The 22,034-nt window shown below is 35.5% G+C and overlaps 2 protein-coding genes and 1 long non-coding RNA gene across 5 annotated transcripts in view; 1 reads left to right on the top strand and 2 right to left on the bottom strand.

Annotated features, from left to right (window-relative positions):
* The window catches only part of LOC307169827 (cell adhesion molecule CEACAM1-like), a 444,926-nt gene that overhangs the window by 208,056 nt on the left and 214,836 nt on the right, over positions 1 to 22,034 (bottom strand). The gene's annotated exons all lie outside the window — the stretch shown is intronic.
* Positions 1 to 22,034, top strand: part of LOC307169900 — a 351,093-nt gene that overhangs the window by 208,072 nt on the left and 120,987 nt on the right. The gene's annotated exons all lie outside the window — the stretch shown is intronic.
* The window catches only part of LOC307169866 (uncharacterized protein), a 114,743-nt gene continuing 105,105 nt past the window's right edge, over positions 12,397 to 22,034 (bottom strand). The window contains exons 1-7 of one of the 3 annotated variants that reach the window (XM_079890744.1): positions 20,641 to 20,693; positions 20,216 to 20,326; positions 17,943 to 18,064; positions 15,936 to 16,262; positions 15,149 to 15,490; positions 14,673 to 14,812; positions 12,397 to 14,323 (exon numbers count right to left, since the gene is read on the bottom strand). In XM_079890744.1, the coding sequence (XP_079746870.1) occupies positions 14,306 to 14,323; positions 14,673 to 14,812; positions 15,149 to 15,490; positions 15,936 to 16,262; positions 17,943 to 17,991 (876 nt within the window). In that variant the 5' untranslated portion in view covers positions 17,992 to 18,064; positions 20,216 to 20,326; positions 20,641 to 20,693 and the 3' untranslated portion in view covers positions 12,397 to 14,305. Of the gene's footprint in view, positions 14,324 to 14,672; positions 14,813 to 14,888; positions 14,994 to 15,148; positions 15,491 to 15,935; positions 16,263 to 17,217; positions 17,371 to 17,942; positions 18,065 to 20,215; positions 20,327 to 20,640 lie in introns of those variants that run through there. The other 2 variants (XR_013823218.1, XM_079890743.1) reach the window with 2 other exon arrangements.

Genomic DNA, 22,034 nt, shown 5'->3' with positions numbered 1-22,034 from the left:
TCTCAACAACAACACACATTATTTTAGGAATCATTCATGTCCGGAGCACAGGACTGATTGTTTCACACAACGATGAAGTAAGAAAATGGATCCCGCTCAAAGACGGAGCTAATATTAACTACGATGTCGCTAAGATAACGTCACGTGACCATCGCAGCACGCAGGGAGATGTAGCTAAGGTTGCCAACTGTCCCGATTTTAGGCCTAATTTATTTGTCCCGTGCGTGACCTCCCGTGTCCCGTTTTTTGACAAGCTTATAAACCACTGACTGATACACCAGCAACAGCAGCAGTGCTGACCACGACACTTGGAATGATCACCGACACCTGTCATCATCCAATCACAGCTTTTTTTAATCACTGTTTTGAGACAAATCATTGTTTGATTTGAACATCCTCTGCCGTCTGGTCGCTTCCGCTTCAAGCCGGACTCGTCTCGCGCTAACGGTAATTTCCTTTCACTGTCCACGTTTTGATATCGGCTAATCAATTTTGGCGAATGCAAACAACGTGATTATTGTTCATGAGTCTAACATCCAGCCACGCAAGACAACATGTAATCTACCTGAGGGAATAATATGCTCAAAAAACATTTCTGATTATTATTAATGTTTTAAAGCTTTTAGAAAGTACATAGAAAGCTTTTGTAACATTATCTTAACTGTCACTTTTGATTAATGTAATGCATCCTTGCTGAATAAAAGTAGGCAATTACTTTCTTTATTTTTTTTCCCAAAAAATAATCTTACTAACCCCAAACTTTTGAACTGTAAGCCTAGTGTATAATGTTAAAAAAGCTTTCTATTTTAGATAAATGCTGTTATTTTGAACTATGGTTTGTTTGTAATGTGACTTTTTTCATGTATGACATTAAAATTATTTTTAGAATTAAATACATAAATAGGTTAAGCAATACAAATGTGTTTATGTCTGATAACCTTTTAAACACAAACTTAACTGCAGACACTGAAATGACGTAGGCCTACACTGTGTGATACAGTACAAATATTTTGAGTGTCCCTCATTTTCCTATAAATAACCACGATTGTCCCGCATTTTCCTTTTCTGAAGTTGGCAACCCTAGATGTAGCATACACAAAAACATTCATTTTGATCAAATAAAAGAGCATAAAACAGTCTAAGTTCTTACTGGATTGTTGACATTGACAATGAATAACTTCTTAGCTGCCATGTTCTTCCAAACAGGGCCGTGCACAGGGGGGTGGCCCGGTGGCTAGAGCCACTGCCCTTCTGCCCTCATCAGCTGAGGTGCCTCTCTCGCCACCCTCCAGAAAATTCCCATAAAAACGTTCTGTTATCACTCCGCTAAAGATCCACTGATTCCGCTAATTCGCTCCGTGTTTTCCTGCTCGCTCCGCAGCGTCACTCGTAGACAAGCATGTGCCCGCTCTCCGACGACAGTTTCAGAATAGAATGTTGTCCCATTCACAGGTCGATTACAAATTACAATCCACATTACAGACAGTAGTCGATCCACAAAATTAGTATTTTGGTAATATGTTTTTGTATTTCTGTCGCAAAATGTTTTGCTCCTGTTCTTCAAATAGTGCTAACAACTCGTGCAACATCCATGTTCTTGGAAGAAAAGCAAATGTGTTTCGTGCCGTTAGCCCCCTTGTAACCTACTATACTAAGGTACTATTCATTTAGATTAGAACACATTTAGATAATATATAGTATATTACCTTTTTATTATAATGTTAATATGGTCTCATTAAAATATTATAAATATGATGTATGTTATAGATATATACTAGTATATAAGGCAACTGATTATAATGGGAAATATATTTACAGGAGTTAAAGTGGGAAAAACTGTCTGCTAAATATTCTATACATAATGATTTACCCTCTGGCTTTCTAGAACTTTGATTCAATTTTTGCAAGAATAGGCTTTGTCTTTGCGCTTTCTCACTCTGTTCTTCTAATTTTGTGAAGGCATTGTTTTGTTTTTTTTGTCTACAAAATCTGCCGACAACAGAAAATGTTATTTATTTATTTGTGATTTATTTATTAGTGTTATTTAGATTAGATCAGGTTAAATAATTTGATTGAACAAGAATTCTAATTTTCACTACTCCGAGTGTATGATTGCAGAACAATATATGTTTGAAAATTGATGGAGCAACAGATTTTGTGTGAAAATAAATCAGAAAGGTGGTTTGTTTAAAAATCGTATTAATGTATGAGGTGGCAAGGAGGTACACACGGGGTAAAACCAGCAAGGTAAAGACACAGTATTGATAAAAATACTTAAGCTAAATCAATATGCTTTTAATAATGTCTAAGTCGATACTTGTTCAAACCAATCATTTTAGCAAAGTTTATAACATTTTTGGAGTTATTTTGATAAATTAAATAATAAATGTTTGTTCAATAAATATAGGCTATCTGTCATAATTTTCATTTTTTTATGATCATTTTAAAAATACAGAAACAAGATTCTTGAGATCTTTGTATTTACATTGCTACATAAGTCTAAAACTTTAAAAATAAAAAAAGTAGATTAAATTAGCACAGAATCACCTTTGATCAAGTCAATGATCAGCCAAATTTCCAAGTCCATCATCAAAAGCGTTTATGAAAAAAAGTGCTGAGCAGAATTTGTGCCATCGAGTGGTAAAATAGAGAATTAAGTCAAATGCGCATTTCTTCCCCGGTGTGACTTTATAACTGTTGTAACCTGTATATCATTTCAATATATACTTTAACTGTATAATATTAAATTAAATGTCTATACTACTTCCATAGGATGAGGCAGCTCAGAGAGTGAGAGCCCACTGAGCATCAGACAGTTAAACTGGCATTGACATTGAATTATTTAATTGGAGGAGTAATTATAACAACATAAATTGATTTTGCACTAAATCCTAATTGAAATCTTATTGCCCATATAAAAGAGTTGTTTTTAATTTTCTATATTAAGATGATACTGCCTCATTCAAACTCCTTATAGTGCCCCCTTTTTTGGTTTAAGCCACTGCCCCTCAAAATGTCTGTGCACGGCCCTGCTTCCAAATGTAAATAATAGCTATCCTGCATCAAACGTGCATGTTCCCATCTATTGCTACATCCTCTCTGCATTTCTATCCCAAAAGATCCTTAGAAATACAAATATAACAACACATCACCACTAGAGGGAATAATCACATTCCCACCCAGAATAAATGTGGTATTTGCTTTGTCAAGCATCATACTAGCCTACTGTTTCTATAAAGTTTATTAATAATGTTCACTTCTTGAAAGATCTTCAAAGAGTGTAAAATAAATTCTAAATTAATTTTGTCATTTATTTTTTAAGTAATGTCACTATAATAACTGTTGCTGTTTCCCATGCTGTTTATTATTACTATTTGTAAGAACCACATCTCACACTTTTCACCTTATTTTTAAGATAAGAGTGGGCACGGCCATTTGTAATTTTAATGTGTCTGACTTCCAAGTTATTTTTAGCTGTATAAAACAGCTTGTTATGCTGCTCGTTATTGAAAACTGATGTTTCTAAACATATAATGTTCATCTATTGTCTTAATTATAAACAAGCTGGTTTACTTATTCTTCAGGGTAGCTGCTAATAAATCGTGGCTAATAAAGTCTCGCATATTCACAGAAAGCACCTTACTTCCATGTTGAACAATGAGATGGATAAATTGTCTGATATTTTATTAATACATAAAGTGTGTGTACAAGCAGTATGCACACTGCATTAGACCACCATCTAGTGTCCAAACTAGGAATTCACCATTAAAAGGATGTTCATAAGATGTTTTTAATGCCATTTATCACATGAACATACATATATCTTTCGAGCTGTGGAGGAGTTGGCAAATGACAGTGAAACATGAAATATTAACACACACAAAAAAAAGTGTGTTCGTCAAGGAACAAAGGGAGGACAAAAAATATCGGCACAAAATGTCATGTAACTTAATGGGATCTTTACAGCATATGTGTGAACGCACGTGCAGATTCAGGAAAAACACTGGCAGTGTGAATGAACCAAAATCAAACGATCCCGGGACACATAATCAGTGTATTTTCCAGGATCTCTGTGTGAAAGAGGCTCGTGTAAAATATTAACGACACGAGACAATGAAAAAATAATACAGTAAATACAGAGAGAGAGAGTAATCGACAGAACAGGCAAGCAGAGGCAAACAGTGAAACCAAAACACGTGTTAATAAAACAACAAAACAGAATTTTTTATATTTATAAAAAGGATTGTAATTATTTAATAATACAAGAATGTATTCCTATAACTGTTATTTTAAAGGATTTTAACATAAATCAAACAAATCATTAATCAGATAAACAAGATATATGAGATCTTGTAAAATAAGCTGTATGTAATTTGAATGTTTTGCTTTACTATATCCATTGCAATTTGTCCTGTGTTCCCCCACACCAGCAGTAACAGCTGCAGAACACCAGGATTACAGCAGCAGCACATATTCCTGCTGGCAGCTGGAGATAAACCTGAATCTGGAACAGATAGACAAACGGTCATCATTACAAGAAAGCGACTAATAATCCATCCAGTGCGTAATATCTTTGACGGTTTCACTTTATTTCGATAGTCCACTTTAGACATTTATCCACTTTAGACATACATTGACACTTTTACTGATTTCAGGCTTTGTAAAACCATCTTGGGTTGAAAGCTGAAATAATGTCCAAAATGCTTTATTTTTAACCCTTTGCACCAAACCCGAAAAATCTGATGCATAACTTTTGATGTAAACAGCTCACAGAGACAAATGGACACATTTTTCTTTACAATTCTGACCCAGGGAAATTGTTACTTGTTATATTTTACAACATCTTGACCATCTATGGTCAAAAACAGCAAAAAAAGCTCATTTGACAAATTTTTTTTTATTATACTAATAGCAGCCTGAAATGGGGTTTATTTTAACCTTTTACTGCACTTATCCTGAACCTGAAGAAATTGAAAATACCTTTACTTTTGAAGTAAACAAAACAAAGCCAATTAACTTAAAAAGTTTGTGAATGTTGGGGCTTTGCAGTTGGCAGTTGGTGGCCGTTGGTTGGTACCTGCAGATCGCCATCTCCCACTGCTCTCTCTTTTGGAACAATTTCAGTGAGTATTTGAAACTATAATTAAGATATACCTTTGTAGTCATAACTTAAAGTAATTTTTCAACAGTTTTTACTATAATCACAGGCTTTCAGAAAGCGAGAAGCTATCACATCTGCACAGTATCCGAGATATGAGACTCTGTGAAGCAGCCAGTTCACCGCATGATGGATATTTGTGAACAGATTCCATTAACATGGACTTGCCTTTGGATACAATTGGCTATCACCAATACTGCTATAAAAGCTTTACAGGGAAAATAGATTGTTTACAAGTGTCAAAGGCTTCTACATCTGGAGAATCATCATCATTGAAAAAGGTCTCTCTGCGCCATGTCAAATCTCTGTCAATTCAATCTGAAGGAGCTCCAAGAAGGTGTTCCTTCTTATTTCCCAATCAGTGCATTTTCTGTGACAAAGCAAAATCCAAGTTCATTTCAACATTTACTCTCCAGTTGAAGCATCTATCACTGATGCCGTGAACATTGACCACATTACTTGCACAAACAGGCAAGATCTTCTGTGAACTCCTTTGTGTGAAATCAGTTTCAATTTGACATACGAAAACGAATGTTTTGCAATTATAGCAAGGTTAGACCCATGTTTCTATTTCACTGTAGAATCAAAAATACAAAAATGGTGTGCACATCCCAAACACCCAGATTGGGCGCAGGTGCAGGACAACTGAATGATACAGACAAATAAAGAAGTGTGAAGTCCGCACAAGAATTTATTCAAGCAACGTTTCGACCCTCAGGACTTCATCAGGCACAATTGTTCACTCATTGTGCCTGATGAAGACCTGAGGGTCGAAACGATGCTTGAATAAATTCTTTTGGAGCAGTAATTTTCAGTGTGCGGACTTCACACTTCTTCATTTGTCTATATTTCACTGTATTCAGTGAATTATTTCTATTGATTTCAGTCAGTCAGTCAGCTAGCAATTATCCGTCTATAGGAAAATGTGCTGATGATGCTCATTAAAAGAAGAGTCAGTGGATCTTTCACATTACAATGAAATGAAATTCAGTTCTGATTCATGTGTCTTCCAAATACCTGAATTCTCTAGAACATGAAACACTTCACTTGGCTCAAGGTGATATAATGCTGGGCCCCAGGTTGCTTTAAATAGCACTTGTGTTGATATATAGTATTTATCTTGCATTATGTTAGTAATATGACGTGTAATAATATACATTTGTGCAATTCATGCTAATATTACTTCATGTCAATATTTGATTTGAATGAAATTCCCTTACCTATGGAAGGAAAACAATTTTATAAAGTAAAGTGATGTCATTATTTTAGTAAAGTGTGGGTCCCGAAGCAAAACCACTGAGAATCACTGACAGAGGTTACGTTTTGTTGTTGTTGTTGATGTTTTTTAAGATATATCGTGTGATTTATTTATTTATTTAATTATTTTAAATGATAAATTTTTTACAGAATGGTAAAGAAGAGGATCACACAGAGCTGTTTTTTCAGCTGTGTGACGCTTTCACTAGGAACCTCTGATGATAACCTTATCTGAGTCTGTGGAGACTGCTGAGAATCACCACATGTAGCACACATTAAAAACTATTGACATTATATACACACTTCAGATTTTTATTCTCAGCCAGGTATTTAACCATTTTGGACTGGTTTAACTTTGAGTGTTATTTGGAAATCCCAGCAGACACATTCAGGATCATTCTGAAGGATTTGAAGTGAGATATTCAGAGATGGATTCATGAGGGGCTAAAGAATTGTTCTCCTAACTTTACCAATCATCAAAATTGTATGAATCAATTAAGCATTTTCAAGTGCGACTCTTAAAGCCTCACAATTACGACTGTATTCTCTCTCTTTACACCTGTAGTCTACAGAAATGTAGTTTGACCTGATGCGTGGACAAATATAGGTTCTGCATGAACACGTGGCATTACTGTAAGTAGCCTATTGTTACAAGCAGGAAGCTTTAAATCTTCACGTATTGATTTCCCTAAACACCACACTTTCTTTCCAGTCTTTCCCGTTTCCAACGGGGTTATGGACATTCAAGTCTAATTTAAAACACACACACACACACACACAATGCAATCTCTAGCCGCTTAACCTAACCTTACCCATCACAACTAAGTGCCTAACCCGACCCCTGACCCTAAACCGACCCTTAACCTCATTATAACCTTATCCCTAAAACCAAGTCTTGACCCTCAAACAGGCCTTTAAAGGACTCTCAGAAAGTGAGGACCGGACAAAATGTCCTCACTTTACTCTCTTTGTCTTCACTCCAATGGTCTAAAACTCAAACTGGTCCTCACAAAGATATTGTACAAGTACACACACACACACACACACACACACATACACACACACACACACACACACACAGGCTATATTATGGCTGCTTTATATTTGATCAACCACGTGATGGCGCTGTTTTAGACACTTCTGATGCTTTGAAACTTTTCCTAAAACTTTCAGCGCTTTTAAAGGCTTTCTCCATTCCTAATCGGAAGTGTGTGGTTGATGTCAGTTTGTGTCTGTCAATAAAATGCGGTTGAAGGGCATTTTTTCCCATTACTGTTTAGTTTGACTTCCGCTTTACACAAAACAGTTTTAGCCTACTACATAAAGTATGCCTATACTGAAAATCAATGCTGTTTGACTGAATGACTGAACATAACATTCATTCCAAGGCAAAACACAAAACAGTAATTACAGATCTTGTAACTGCACATTTTGTCAAAATGTTGTTGTTGCTGTTCTCAGACAGGTGGATTTAGCGATGTTAGCATTGTTACAGTTTTGTCTTTGTGTGTAAGGTTCTGCCATCATGTGACTGATTAAATTGACTCAATATTAAAAGGTTAATTCCATAGACTGTAAAAAAATAGTTAATTCTACGGTGGCCGAGAGAGCTCAACGCGCTGGAACTGAAGAAAACACATGCAAATAGAAAAAACACCCGCAAATTAAGAAAACATCTTCATCAGTTTCACAACACATGTGTGCTCCAAATACTCACAACACAACCAAATACAGAAACGCTCTGCAAAAGTTCACAACACAACCAAATACAGAAACGCGCTGCAAAAGTTCACAACACAACCAAATACAGAAACGCGCTGCAAAAGTTCACAACACAACCAAATACAGAAACGCGCTGCAAAAGTTCACAACACAACCAAATACAAAAACGCGCTGCAAATAGGACAGAACACAACGGAAATGTTTCCGGGGAAGGGGAACCCAATAAGTGACGGACGGACACGGACGGCTCGCGAGCTTTACCAGAGAGACGCGGGCTCTGGCTTTACCTATGCCCTACTCTCTTAAAAGGGAGGACGGCAGAGCCCTTGAATTGGGCACTTTGGAGGGAGCGGGGCACTTGTGTGCATAGACAGTAAAAGCTTGTGTGCCATTATGTTGATGAAGGGAGCAACGAAAGACAACGTAATTTCCTCATTATTTTCACCTGGGATGTTCCCATGACAACGCAGTGCGTGTCCATCAGCTGTTCTTACCAGAAATATAGTATTAATGCTGTTAACATAACTGTTGCAAATAAATATACATTTTATACAACAATTTTTTTAAAATATGTGTTATCTTTGTGTGAGTGTCTCAACTTTACAACTTGCCGTCTCATATTTGGACCTATAGCTACATTCTAACATTTCTTATGAAACTTATTTTAACATAACATGACAAAATGTGTTCAATGTAACTGATGTATAGATTAATGTCTTTTCCTGTTTCTTTTTCTCTATCTTTTTTATTTATTTATTTATTTTAGTCTTCAGCTCATTGTTCTTTTTAGTATTCTTATGGCATTGAACATATCGCAAATATACATTTTGTAGGCCTATATTGTATACAAAGTTGTATGTCATAAACGTGTCATCTTTGTATGTTTTGCAAAAAAACAAAAAATAAATAAATAATAAAAGTAGACAGCTGTAAGCGCGTCCTAGCCGGGTCCGTCACTTATTGCGTTCCCCGGAAACATTTCCGTTGTGTTCTGTTCTATTTGCAGGGCGTTTCTGTATTTGATTGTGTTGTGAACTTTTGCAGCGCGTTTCCGTATTTGGTTGTGTTGTGAGTATTGGGACGCACGTGAGTTGTAAAACTGATGAAGATGTTTTCTTATTATTATTTGCTGGTGGATTTTTTTCTATTTGCATGTGTGTTTTTTTCTGTTTGCATGCGTTTTTTTTTTCTGTTTGCATGCGTTTTTTTCTGTTTGCATGCGTTTTTTTTTTCTGTTTGCATGCGTTTTTTTCTGTTTGCATGCGGTTTTTTTTTCTGTTTGCATGCGTTTTTTTCTGTTTGCATGCGTTTTTTTCTGTTTGCATGCGTTTTCTTCATTTGCAGCGCGTTGAGCTCTCTCGGCCACCGTATAATTCACCTAAAAATGCAAATTATATCATAATTTACCCTCATGTAATTCCAAACCACTAAGACTTTAGAGAGCAAGAATATCCTTTGACTGATATTTACACTTTTTTTTTTAAGTTTAGTTTGTATCATCTATATAATATATTGATTCAATATCTCCGTCTGGTTGGTTTTCTATGAAATGCATCAGAACACTGTCAACTCAACAGAAAACATTGTTCACAGGAAAACAGACTAATGTCTTAATAACATTAGACTTGTCAAAAGTTCCATTTGTTATGAAATTCAGTGGTTCGGAACGACTATCAAACTGCCAACGTCACGTGATTTCAGTAAACGAGGCTTCGTTACGTCAGAACTGTTTCGAAATTTCAATGGTTCGTCGCTAGGGGGCGATGATCTCTGTGTAATGAGTGTCTCGATATAATTTGTATGTTTGTTGATATTTGATGACACATTTTTATAATAAAAATTAAGAGTTGTAATCATTGGTCTCTTGTTCTGCAAGCTCTCAATACAACAAACAAAAGTTTTTTTTTTTTTTTTTTACATATATTAGGCCTAAAGACATTTAAAATGTTTAATGGTATTAGATGATTAGTTAATTGTTTTTACACCTTCAATAAAACGTTTATATTGGGTTTGTAGAAGGTGTTTTTATGCATGTTTGGTCTGAGTTTTCGCTGCATTTACACAGTTCTGACCAGCAGGGGTCGCCAGCGTGTGGAGATTCGAAACAGTGAATCATTTTTCGAATCAATTGAATCAATTCAGTTTCAAAAAGCTTCGTTTCTAATGAACTAAATAAGACATCTAACTGATCACTGCGCTCCCTCATGATGCCTGTTTATTATAGTAGTAATAACTAACTCAATTAAACACAGACTCATTTGGTTTATTAGAACATACATATTTTAATACACATTTTCACAGAGAGTTACTGCAGTGATAGTAATTCACACCAGCAGAACACACCAAGAAAGTACAATGCAAATGTTTGTTCTACAGATCATAAAGATTGTAGGTAGAGAAATATGTCTGATTCATAATGTAACATGAAAACAAATAGCAGAAGAACATCATTGATTTACACATTCACTCATCAGACAAACAGCTACACACGTCTCGTGGGAAATTTTGAACAATAGTGTACATTATACCACCCTCATCCAGATTCATATCATAAATTAATTATGCATTGCTAAACCATACAGAAACTGACCATGCAATCATATTTGCCCTCATATTTAGCCTACAACTGATATGGTTCCTACTATAAAATCATGATTTAATGAGATCTTCTTTAAAGAGTTCAAGAGTCTTTTTTGAGTGGTGTCTTGTATAATAGTTACAATTGTTGGTGAAAGTTTAGTGCATCAGCGAAAAAAAAAGTCCATATTTATGGAAATCATTTATAATTCAATGTTATAGTTGAGTCCATGGTTATTTCTGAAAACACACAAATATTTTAGAGACACGCAGAATCCATCCGCTATGAGGAATCACGTTGTAACGTTATTTATCACATACAGTGAGTAAACAAAGACTCATTCATAAAAAATGAATGCTATTGTTCCATTAAAGAAAAGTTTTATGTCTTTGTCTCAACTTCGATCTGATTTATGGTAAAAAAAAATACTTTTTTAAAAACATTTACCTGACAATATAAAAATATCACGAGACATCTCTGATGATATGCTATTTACAGTGCAATGCATAAGTGAATACACCCATGCTAAAGTTGACTAAAAAGAGGAATAAAAAAATCATATTTTGGAAATTGAACTTAATGCCTTAATTTAAAAAATTAGGAAAAATCCAACCTTTAAGGACACCAATTTTCTTTGTGAATGAATAATGTATCGTAAATAAATAAATGTTCTTCCTTAAAATACATGGTGCATAAGTGAGTACACCCCTATGTTAAATTCCCATAGAGGCAGGCAGATTTTTTTTTTTAAGTTTTTTTTTTTTTTTTTTTTTTTTAGGATACTATGCATCCTGATAAAGTTCCCTTGGCCTTTGGAATTAAAATAGCCCCACATCATCACATAGCCTTCACCATACCTAGAGATTGGCATGGGGTACTTTCCATAAGATCATCTCTCAATGCAAATCAAACCAGCTATTAGGCTAACTGAAATAAAACCAAAAAAAAAAAAAAAAAAAAAAAAAAAAAAAACGCAGATAAAAATGATTCTTAAAGACAATAAAACAATCAATTTTCTTAGTGCATTGTGCTGTAACACTTCTGCTGACAAATGCAGCCTGTATAATATATGAGTCCAGTTACAGGTATTGAATAGAATAAATGCTCCCAGTAAAGTGTTTCACCATAAGATAAGTCGATGAATTTCTAAGCTTATTAAGGCAGGTTTTGGTTCCAGAGCCGCTGCTAGACATGCTCTATTAATGCTATTCAGAGCTGGTCAACCACTGTTTTCTGATCAAGGTGGATAACCCAGGGTTAGTGTTAGTGGTTAAAATAGAAACATTAACAATATAAGGATACAAGACATTTCCAGTTACAGCAACAATTCCAGTAAAAACACTTACAGTATAAAAAATGCAGACTGTTAAGAGCACTTGTGGTTATACAATTTATTTTCTTACTATGAATTTTTGTCTTGTTTTCCACAACTAATATCTAAAAGTTGTGTAAGGGTCATGTTCTGTGTTGAGCATGTTTCCTTTGTTCTAGTTTTCCCGCTTGTTTGATTACAGTGTTTGTTGCCTTGGTTACTGGTTTGAGTCACACCTGTTTCTCTGATTATCTCCCTGAGTCCTTATATGGAGTGTTTATTTACACTAAGTGCAAACAGCCCGCCTTACTGGCAGAGAGTATTTACACTAACTCCGCCCACCAGTGTCTGATTGGGCCAGAGAAAAACCCAAAAACAGCTGTAACCTGTCAGAAGCAGTGGCGTAGTAAGGCACGTTGTAAATACTTTTTGATCCGATCGACCCGAGTTCGAATCCGCCTTTAGCCGAACTTGTTCTACTTCCTTTTCCGATCACATATCAGATTGGAAAGGTGTTTGTTTTCAATAAATATTAAGAAAATATGTGTAAAAACGTTATTTTATAATAAAGTGTTTAACGGGTAGGTGTACGGAGGGCTTCATTGTCCCAATAAGGCGGCATGTATTTAATAAATATAATAATTTACACTCAATGTGTTATTGCATACTGTTTTATAATGTACTAAAATACAGAGGAGGAAACAGAATCTAACTCCTAAAAAATCTAAATTAAGTGTGTTAATCCTTAAAATAAGGGGAAATATCTGTCAAATCTGTTCTTCTTGAATTAAGTTTCAGACCCTACTGGGAGACTCACTTAATGTAACATTTTTTTTTTTTTTCTTTCAGAAAACAAGACCTTTATCCAAAGTAATTTAGCTTTTTAAAGGATAACTCTCACCAAAATACAACCTAGGGTCTTTTTGTTAATCTACCCGAGGCGAACATTCGTTTAAAAGCGAATGGAAACGACTGACCGTATTTTCTTTTTTGGTCAAATTGCTTTTTGAATGGGAGTGATTGGGGCATTTCTATGATAGCATCAAAAATCACTATTTTTCAAACACTAAGGCGGCTCGACACAACATGAAACTGTGCTTGAAGTATCACCAGGGGATCTACACATGAACTCGAGCATTGAGAACATTGTTTGTGTACACAGAGTTTACTAAAAAGAAAGGTTTTGAACAACTCACTGAAGCTGTGTCCGCCGGCATTTTGACAGTCAAAACTAGTCTATCTCCGAATGCGAATGAACTGACTCTGAATTTTACTATTGTTTCTTATATGAGGATCCTTTTTCAAATATAAGGTCAATATTGATTTTCACTAAATACAAAACAACAAATTATCCGTGAATTTATATGGAACTAAGCTTTAGCTTTCCATCTTTACTCTCCTCCCTGTTACGTTGCATTCGGAGATCGAATATTTTTGACTATCAAAATGTTAAAGTTACCCTTTAACAAAATGTATATGGATTAATGGAAAACAAGACAAACATAATAATCAAGCTCTCGCTGATTTTTTGATAGTAACACGTTAGTTATTCTATTGCTCATATATGCTAACAGGCAGATTTACTAAACAGGGCAAATAAGCGCGAGAGTGCAATTCCAAAATAGCGCCGACGGGAGTGAAAAGGTCTGCGCGTGATCTACTGTCGACACGCAAATTAAAGAACACAGACCCAGTCAGATTATTTCCATAAAGACCAACACAATCTATCACCTAGCGTCTGGTTTAAGATGTGCTATTTTTGGGAGGTTAATAAATGGCGCACACACCAGTACATTGACGAGCGCAAACCTTAGTAAATCACCTTGAGCGATTCATTTAAATAGTCTCTTCCCATATATTTTGCTGAAAGGGAAACTCCTACAAATACATATGTGATCATTTCATCCGCAAAAATAACCATCCACACCTTTACAGCGCTAATTTTTCACTGCGTGTCTTTAGTAAACCCTGACACAAGTTTTTTAACGCCAAAAGAGGGTTTGCGCTGACACAAACTGTTAGTAAATCTGGCCCTAAATGTGTTAGTTTATCATTTAAATCATTCAAATTTTCACTGGTGTTGGTAACAACTAGTGAAATCTAGGAATCGTAACAATTACTCGTGAGCGATGAGAGTTTCACCTGATCCTCTTCTCTCCATCATTTCCTGATTCTCTTCAGTGTGCCTCTCAATGATAGTATCAAATTGAGTCTGACTCTGATTTAAGGACATGTCCTCCTCCTCAAACGAATGTCATGCGGATCACATGGTGAGTTATCACACGCTATCATCCTCCTGTAAGAAAACACAGATTCACAGAAGGTTAAAGTGATGAGAAGGATTGATGTTTCACTTACACAAACACACAAACAATACAGACTGTGTTTTTTTTCTGTTGTTCATACAGAGGATTTCAGTTCCTAAATATTTATCACCGTCTTAAACTGCATTACATCTTTTGTACCACAGTAATAGAAACTTGAAGTATAGTGAGTTCAATATCACATCTAAATTGCTTAAGACGCTTGCTATCTCGCTTTGACTGCCTCACCGGTGAATATCTGCTTCTGTAGTGTTAAATAGAAAGGATAATAACTAAGTAAATCTCATATATATTGTTAAATCAGCTGTATGTAATACTTACACTCTGTGGTACTGGTGCATGGCTCTTGCGGTGACGATAGTAAATCACAGCAGCAGATACAGCAGCAGCAGCAAACACCAGCAGAACAACAGCAACTATTCCTGCTACAGCTCCTGAAGACACACCTGAACCTGGAACATCTACAGAGAAACAGACATTATTACTAGAGAGTGAGAGTGAATCTAATATGATTATGATATTGATGGATATTTACACCTTTCTACTTGGGTCATCAGTTAATTAACTGATTAATGGCTTCATCTGTTGTCTTTAGCAACAGCAGTTAAAACAGCATCAGCACTGAGAGATCAACAGGAAACACTGTTCACAGGAAAACTGCATTTAAAGTGTTACGGAGTCAAAGCTCACTTTTTTTAAACAGTCCAGTGCCCATTTATTGGGTTGATTTAAAATATTGAACTGTTCATTAAATTCCTCAAAGGAAAATGCTTTGAATGGCTGAATTATACACTCACCAATGACAGAAACACTGAATCTCTTCACTCTAGTGATGCTGAATCTGCTGTTGTTGATGATGATCAGTAGTTTATATTCTCCAGAGTCTGTGTTTCTGGTGTTTGTGATGGTCAGAGATCCAGTCTGATGATCCAGCTTCAGTCTGTCTCTGAATCTCTCTTTACACTGAACATCTGTACAGATCTTACTCTGATCTCCAGTGATTTCAGCGATGAGAGTCTCATTAAAACACCACATCATCGCATCACTTGTTTTTTTTATTACTCCAGGATCAAAAGTGACAGATTCTCCCTCCTTCACTGACTTTCTCTTCACTCCATCTCGTTCAGCCGCAGAAACACCTGAAACACAAACCAACAGATGCTGGAGGATCTTTTGCTGAAAACAAACAAAACCTACACAACATGAGAGAACTGCGAACATGACCTCTTGACTTTCAATCTGAAAAAAATTATATATTTAAGCATGGTTTATACGTATAAACACATCTGACATAATTATTTTACTTTAAATCCTAATTTAAACAGATAATAACAGTAGTTGACCAGAAATGGCGATTAAACGCTGCCGATTAATTAACTGTTGAAGCAACTTTCCAATATAGACGATTTAGTTTTAAATCAAAAGGAACTGGTTAATGACGACAAGTGAGATAGGCCTAATTCTATAAACTGCACAGTAAAGAGATGATCTATACTGTACGTTACACAGTATATAGAAAAATACAAAAACACACTTCCCTTTAAACATATATAAACTGCATTTAAACATTCACTAATGACTCACCTTTGACAGTAACCTTATATATTTTTCCACTGCTGCCGCTGCTGCTGATGATCTTCAGTTCATAAAGTCCAGAGTCTGTTGTGTTGATATTTGTGATGGTCAGAGATCCAGTCTGATGATCCAGCTTCAGTCTGTCTCTGAATCTCTCAGTACCTTCGTTACACTGAACATCTGTACAGATAAAACTGAGATCTCCACTGATTTGAGCTATTCGAGTGTCATTAAAATACCATTTAATATCTTCTTGTTGGTTTGTTTGAACACCAGAGTTTAGAGTGACTGAATCTCCCTCCATCACTGACACTTCTTTATCAACACCAGACACACCTGGAGTAGAAACATAAACCAAACAAAAAAAATACATAATGGTGCTGTGAAAATGTTTTTCAACGTTAATAGAAATCGAAAATATGTCTGAATATGAAACACGTGATGGAAACGCATGGAAACAATCAGCAGAAGAACGTCATTGATATATACATTCATCAGAACAACTTGAGGGTAAAAAAAAAAAAAGACAATTTTAAATTTTGGGTGAACTATCCCTTTAAATAAAGTAGTTATTAACATTATTGTAAAGTGTTAACAGTGTCTTTTTTAAGAGAGAAGTTAAAAAAAAAAGAAAAAAAAGTGTATTTTAATGTTTATTTTGAATGATCAAATAAAATGTATATTTGACATCAAATATCCAAACTCTGTCTTTTAAGTATTTGTTACAAAATGAACATGAAGTGATGTTCTCTCATAATAGGCTATATCGTGTTTTTTACTTTACATCCACAAATGAATATGAATTACATGAATTACATCCACATCCGTCGATTCAGGGAGCAGTGCAAAGTGCCCGTGCAAAATCAGTTTTTGTGTGTGTTTTTAGTAATTGTTGGTTACGTTAACTACATTTAAAATGAATATCAATAAATAATCAGATCCTGTATTTTTGCAATTAAGGTATTAAATATTGTAAATCCTATACAAATCCATGATATATTCATCAAATATCTCTTAGCCTATTCTACATAAAAAATAAAAAAAAAGTAGGTGGCGCGACTTTAATAAGGCCTGCTGCAACCCATGTATAGTTCGTCTTCACCTCCCATCTAAGATTTCTGGTCTGACTCTGAAACTTGTGTGTGTGAGCGCTGCGCCGCTGGATATCATTTCGTTTTATCAATCAACGAATGCAACTCTTGTATATTCTGTTCTTCTCAACTTGCGATGCAGTGCCGGATGTTTACAGACATTGGTCGGTGCAGCACTGCACTGGAAGAAAGATACTTACCATTGTCGAGTAAAAACAAGACCACCGACAACAAATTAACGAAAAGCTTCATTTTCACCACCCAGAAAATTAATGCAGATTCTGATTTATAAGTTATGTTCTTCTGTTTTAATGACGACGAAGTTCTTTCAGTTGTTGAAGTGAAACACAAAATGGCGCATTTAAAGGGATGGTTCCTCCAAACATGAAATATTGCCCCGATAAAAAAAAACGACAGCTTACATTAAACACATAGGATACAATAAATTATTTTTTTCAAATCTTAAAAATGACTAGTCAAAAATATAGTTTAAAGACACTTTAACATGAAGGCCTTGTAAATGTCTGCAGTTACTCTAAATGAACTTGGAGACAATTCTATTGTATTTTTAAAATGTTTTTAAACTGTTGCATTAGCAAGGTTTCTGATTGACTGTATTTTTCTTTGTGACGGCCCCAGTGGTGGCCGCACTAGACTAGAGCGGTAATGTATCATCACACACACACACATAGCCTACATGCATCTACACGAAGGATGCATTCATTTAAGAATGATCTTTATTTGAACTTACCTCTTTTGTCAATCACAATATAATAACCACACGAAATAAACAATATTCATTATTTATTGTTAGGTTTGCATTCGTTTACATTTAATTAACACATTTTTATCATACTGATATGAACGGCACACACATTAGTTTCGTTGTTTCCGTTATTTACATTTGTTTCTATTTTGAGTTTACCGCTGATATTTGGCGATGATTCTTCACACATGGTCCGCTGCAGTCGCATCCTGGCTGCTGCCTCTTCTTCGGTGTTTATTGCCGGATGGCAACCTAGCTTATTGGTGCATTACCGCCACCAACTGGAATGGAATATGGATCAAGTTATTTGCTTTTAAATATTAATAAACATAAAAACCAAGCAAAACAAATAAACAAACTGGGGGAAAAAAACGCTATATTCTTTTATATACTTTACTTTTTACAAATTTAATAATTTCATCATACAACTTACTAGCTGTTTCCCTTAATAGACCTGATAAAGTATAAGGTCATGATGTTTTACTTTCTTCAGTGATTGAATAAAGTTACATCTCTCATTATTATATTTCCTACAATGGATTAATACATGTTGCTTTACTTAATGGGACCTGAAAATCCATAGATATCTATGTGAAAATCTACTTGCTTTATTCTTAGAGTTTGTTTAGCCAGAATATCCACCTTCTCATTTCCTTCCACACCAACATGAGCAGGAACCCAAATGAAACGTGTAGAAATACCCATAACTTTCATATTATACATCTTACTGAATATCTCATTGATAATATCCATCCTAACTAATGACCTGCCAGATTGTATACTTTCAAGTGAAGAGTAGCTATCTGATGTAATGACAGTATTTTTGATATTCTTGTCCTCTATCCACTGCAGGGCCAGTAATATTGCCAATAGTTCTGTTGCATATACTGACAAATGATTGGTTACTCTTTTCTTAATAAAACAATATATATATATATATATATATATATCGTCTCGAGGGAGACGAGAACGCGCTGGCGCTGCCTGGATCATTGATTGGAACATTTACTTATAAAAAAAAAAAACAGCCGGCATTTCAACGTTGATTCACCGGTGAACGTAAGGGACCAAGGTCGAATCAATGTTGGATTATGTTTCGATTGTGCAAAACGAATCAACATTGAAATCGTGACGTTGTTTCATTGTTGATTACGTGACGTTGTTTCACCGTCTCTTCTTTCAATATGGGTGAATAAAGATTGTATGTCGACGTTGAACCAATGTTGAATTATGCTTCGGTTTTGCTAATTGAATCAACGTTGATATTGTGACGTTGTTTCACCGTCTTACCTTTCATCATGGGATAATGAGTCATGACAATGCTGACTGAATTTGTGATTAACTGTACACTAAAATATTGTTAACTGTTAAATTACTTGCAGCAATGGCTTAATTAAACATTTAATAAAATGATAACATGCTCAAGATTGTAAAACAAGTTTTATTGTGAAAAAACAAAAGTCTAAAAATACTTTCTAAAACAGATGAAAAACATCTCAAACTTTAAATTGCGGCATTTTCGAAGTAAATGTTAAAAACCTGTAAAGCAAGTGTAAATAATGTTTATAATTTAATGTTTAATATTAAATGTATAATTTAATGTTTAATAATTTAATAATGTTCAATTGTAATGATTATTTGCTAGGCACAATTATTTCAATGCTCACCCTTTGAACATTATTTCAATAACATGTTCAACACAATTATTTTTAATTGATTGACAGCCCTAATTTATATGCAATTAAAATGCGATTAATTTTGATTAATTACAAAGCCTCTAATTAATTAGATTATTTTTTTTTAATTGAGTCCCTCCCTCCCTACCTACCGACCCACCCACCCTGCCTGTTTCAGGATCTTTGAATCCATCTGTAAATAAAAACACTGATTCTGGATAATGTTCCTTAAAATAATTCTGGACTATAAACCATCTTGGAAGTTGTACCAAATTATCTTTCAACTCCTGCTGTATATTGAGGTCAACATTTGGCAATGGGAATAACCAAGGAGGAATGGAAGAATTTGTAATTGTAATTGGTGTAACCCGATATTTCTTGCCTTTGCATTACCTATCCATCCAAAACTACTAGAATTTGTTTATGTTCCCAACATTCTGTTAATACACTTTTGACAGGATGCAACTCATGTCCCTGGATATTAACCCATGGAGGGTAACAACATTTAAAAAAAAAAAGAAAAAAAAAAAGGAAAAAAAAAAAAAAAAAAAAAAGTGTACAACATCCAATAGATAAATACAATAACCCCAAAAGAAATCAAATTTCATACACAGCAAACTTAATGCACCATTACACACAAACTCTGTCCACACCACACTTGATGAATCAAAGTGAATCTCACAAATCATACAAATCAACAACATTAAAATATGCTAGCTATTCCAGCATTACAGCAATAAAAATAAATAGGCCTACCTTAGTTGCCCTTTGGCTGATTTCAAAAGCCACAGGAAGTACAACAGTCTTTAGTATCCATCGCTCATCCCGCTCAACATGGTCAACGTAAGGGCCTGTAAAGCAACTTCTCTACAAAAGAGTCATTTGTTTTAATACATACAAAAGGGTATTTCACTGGTCATTTCCTACAATAAAACAACCTGATTTGACAACGTGCAATGTGGTGCAATGTGGTGCAATGGTAACTCAGTGTCCACCACTCATCCATTACCAGCATTAGGGCATACGTCCACATAAAAAGACAACAACTTGATTACGCACACCTAGCCCATTTGAATCAACATCGTCACTAAAAAAAACCACATCACGAAGATCACAAAACATTATAAATGAGCATTAAAACACTCTTCTCATAACCAGAACACCTATTAAAATAAACCTACCAGAGCTTGTTCTTCTAGCGACCATGTGGCCAAACAATTCAGGAACTGCAACCTTTCCGCTGAGAGGAAGTAGCATATTTAAAGGGAAATTACACCCTCTACACTACAGATACCCTCATCAGCGCCCCCTATTGACTTGGAATATTTAAATAGAATTACACCCTCTACACTACAGATACCCTCATCAGCACCCCCTATTGACTTGGAATATTTAAATAGAAATTACACCCTCTACACTACAGATACCCTCATCAGCGCCCCCTATTGACTTGGAATATTTAAATAGAAATTACACCCTCTACACTACAGATACCCTCATCAGCGCCCCCTATTGACTTGGAATATTTAAATAGAAATTACACCCTCTACAGATACCCTCTACAGCGCCTCCTATTGACTTGGCTACACCAGTATGCCATCATTAATTAGGGCCCGAGCACCGATGGTGTGAGGACCCTCTTGGAATTGCTCTGTTTATTAGGGCCCAAGCCCTGAAAGGGCGAAGGCCCTATTGTTTTCGGTAGGATTATTATTATTATTATTATTATTATTATTATTATTATTATTATTTTGTCAACCTTTCGGCCACTTTTGGGGCCCTTAACATGCTCGAAAACTCTTGAAATTTTGCACACAGGTCAGAACCCGCGGCCATCAGGGCCGGACTGAAGCTGGTACCCGGGCGTGGCAGGGGGGCTCGACAGCGCCCCCTGGAACGGGATCCAAACACTTGTCCATAAATCAGACACGCTTGCATGTAATAATATGAAACTCGGTACACATATAGAACTCATCGGGCCGAACAACTTTTGTGCTCTAAGTTTTACGCCAGCCCAACAGGAAGTCGGCTATTTAGGGTTGTTTGGAAACGCATGCTGTGGAATTTAATGTACTCCTCCTAGGGAATTCATCGATTCGCCTCCAAACTCGGTGTGCATGAAGTCAAGACATTGAGGATGCTAAATTGCGGACGGATTTTTGATATCTCGAACGGTTTGGCCGTGGCGAGGAAACAAATTTATGGCGAAAAAATGAAACAGGAAGTGTGTTATAACTTCTGCATACATTAACTGATCTTGATGAAACTTCAGCAGTGTGTTCGTTGTAAGAGGCCGATCGCACAGATGTGACTATTGTGAGTCAAAGTTATAGCGCCACCAACAGGCAGCAGGAAGTACATCACTATTAAAATGCTTTGAAATCACTGTCTTATTTTTACCAGATTTGCTTCAAACTTTATGTGTACAATGTAGACACACGGCAGATGTAAACCTGTGAAAGGATTATTGATATCTTAGATACTGTTGCCGTGGCAACGCATCAAACTTTAATATTCTTTTTTTATGCTTTTGAGACTCTTAACATACTTGAAATTGCATGAAACTCGACAGACA

This window comes from Squalius cephalus (genome assembly GCF_949319135.1).
Source record: "Squalius cephalus genome assembly, chromosome: 13".
NCBI classification, from domain to species: Eukaryota; Metazoa; Chordata; class Actinopteri; order Cypriniformes; family Leuciscidae; genus Squalius; species Squalius cephalus.
This window is presented reverse-complemented; position numbering and strand designations above follow the sequence as displayed.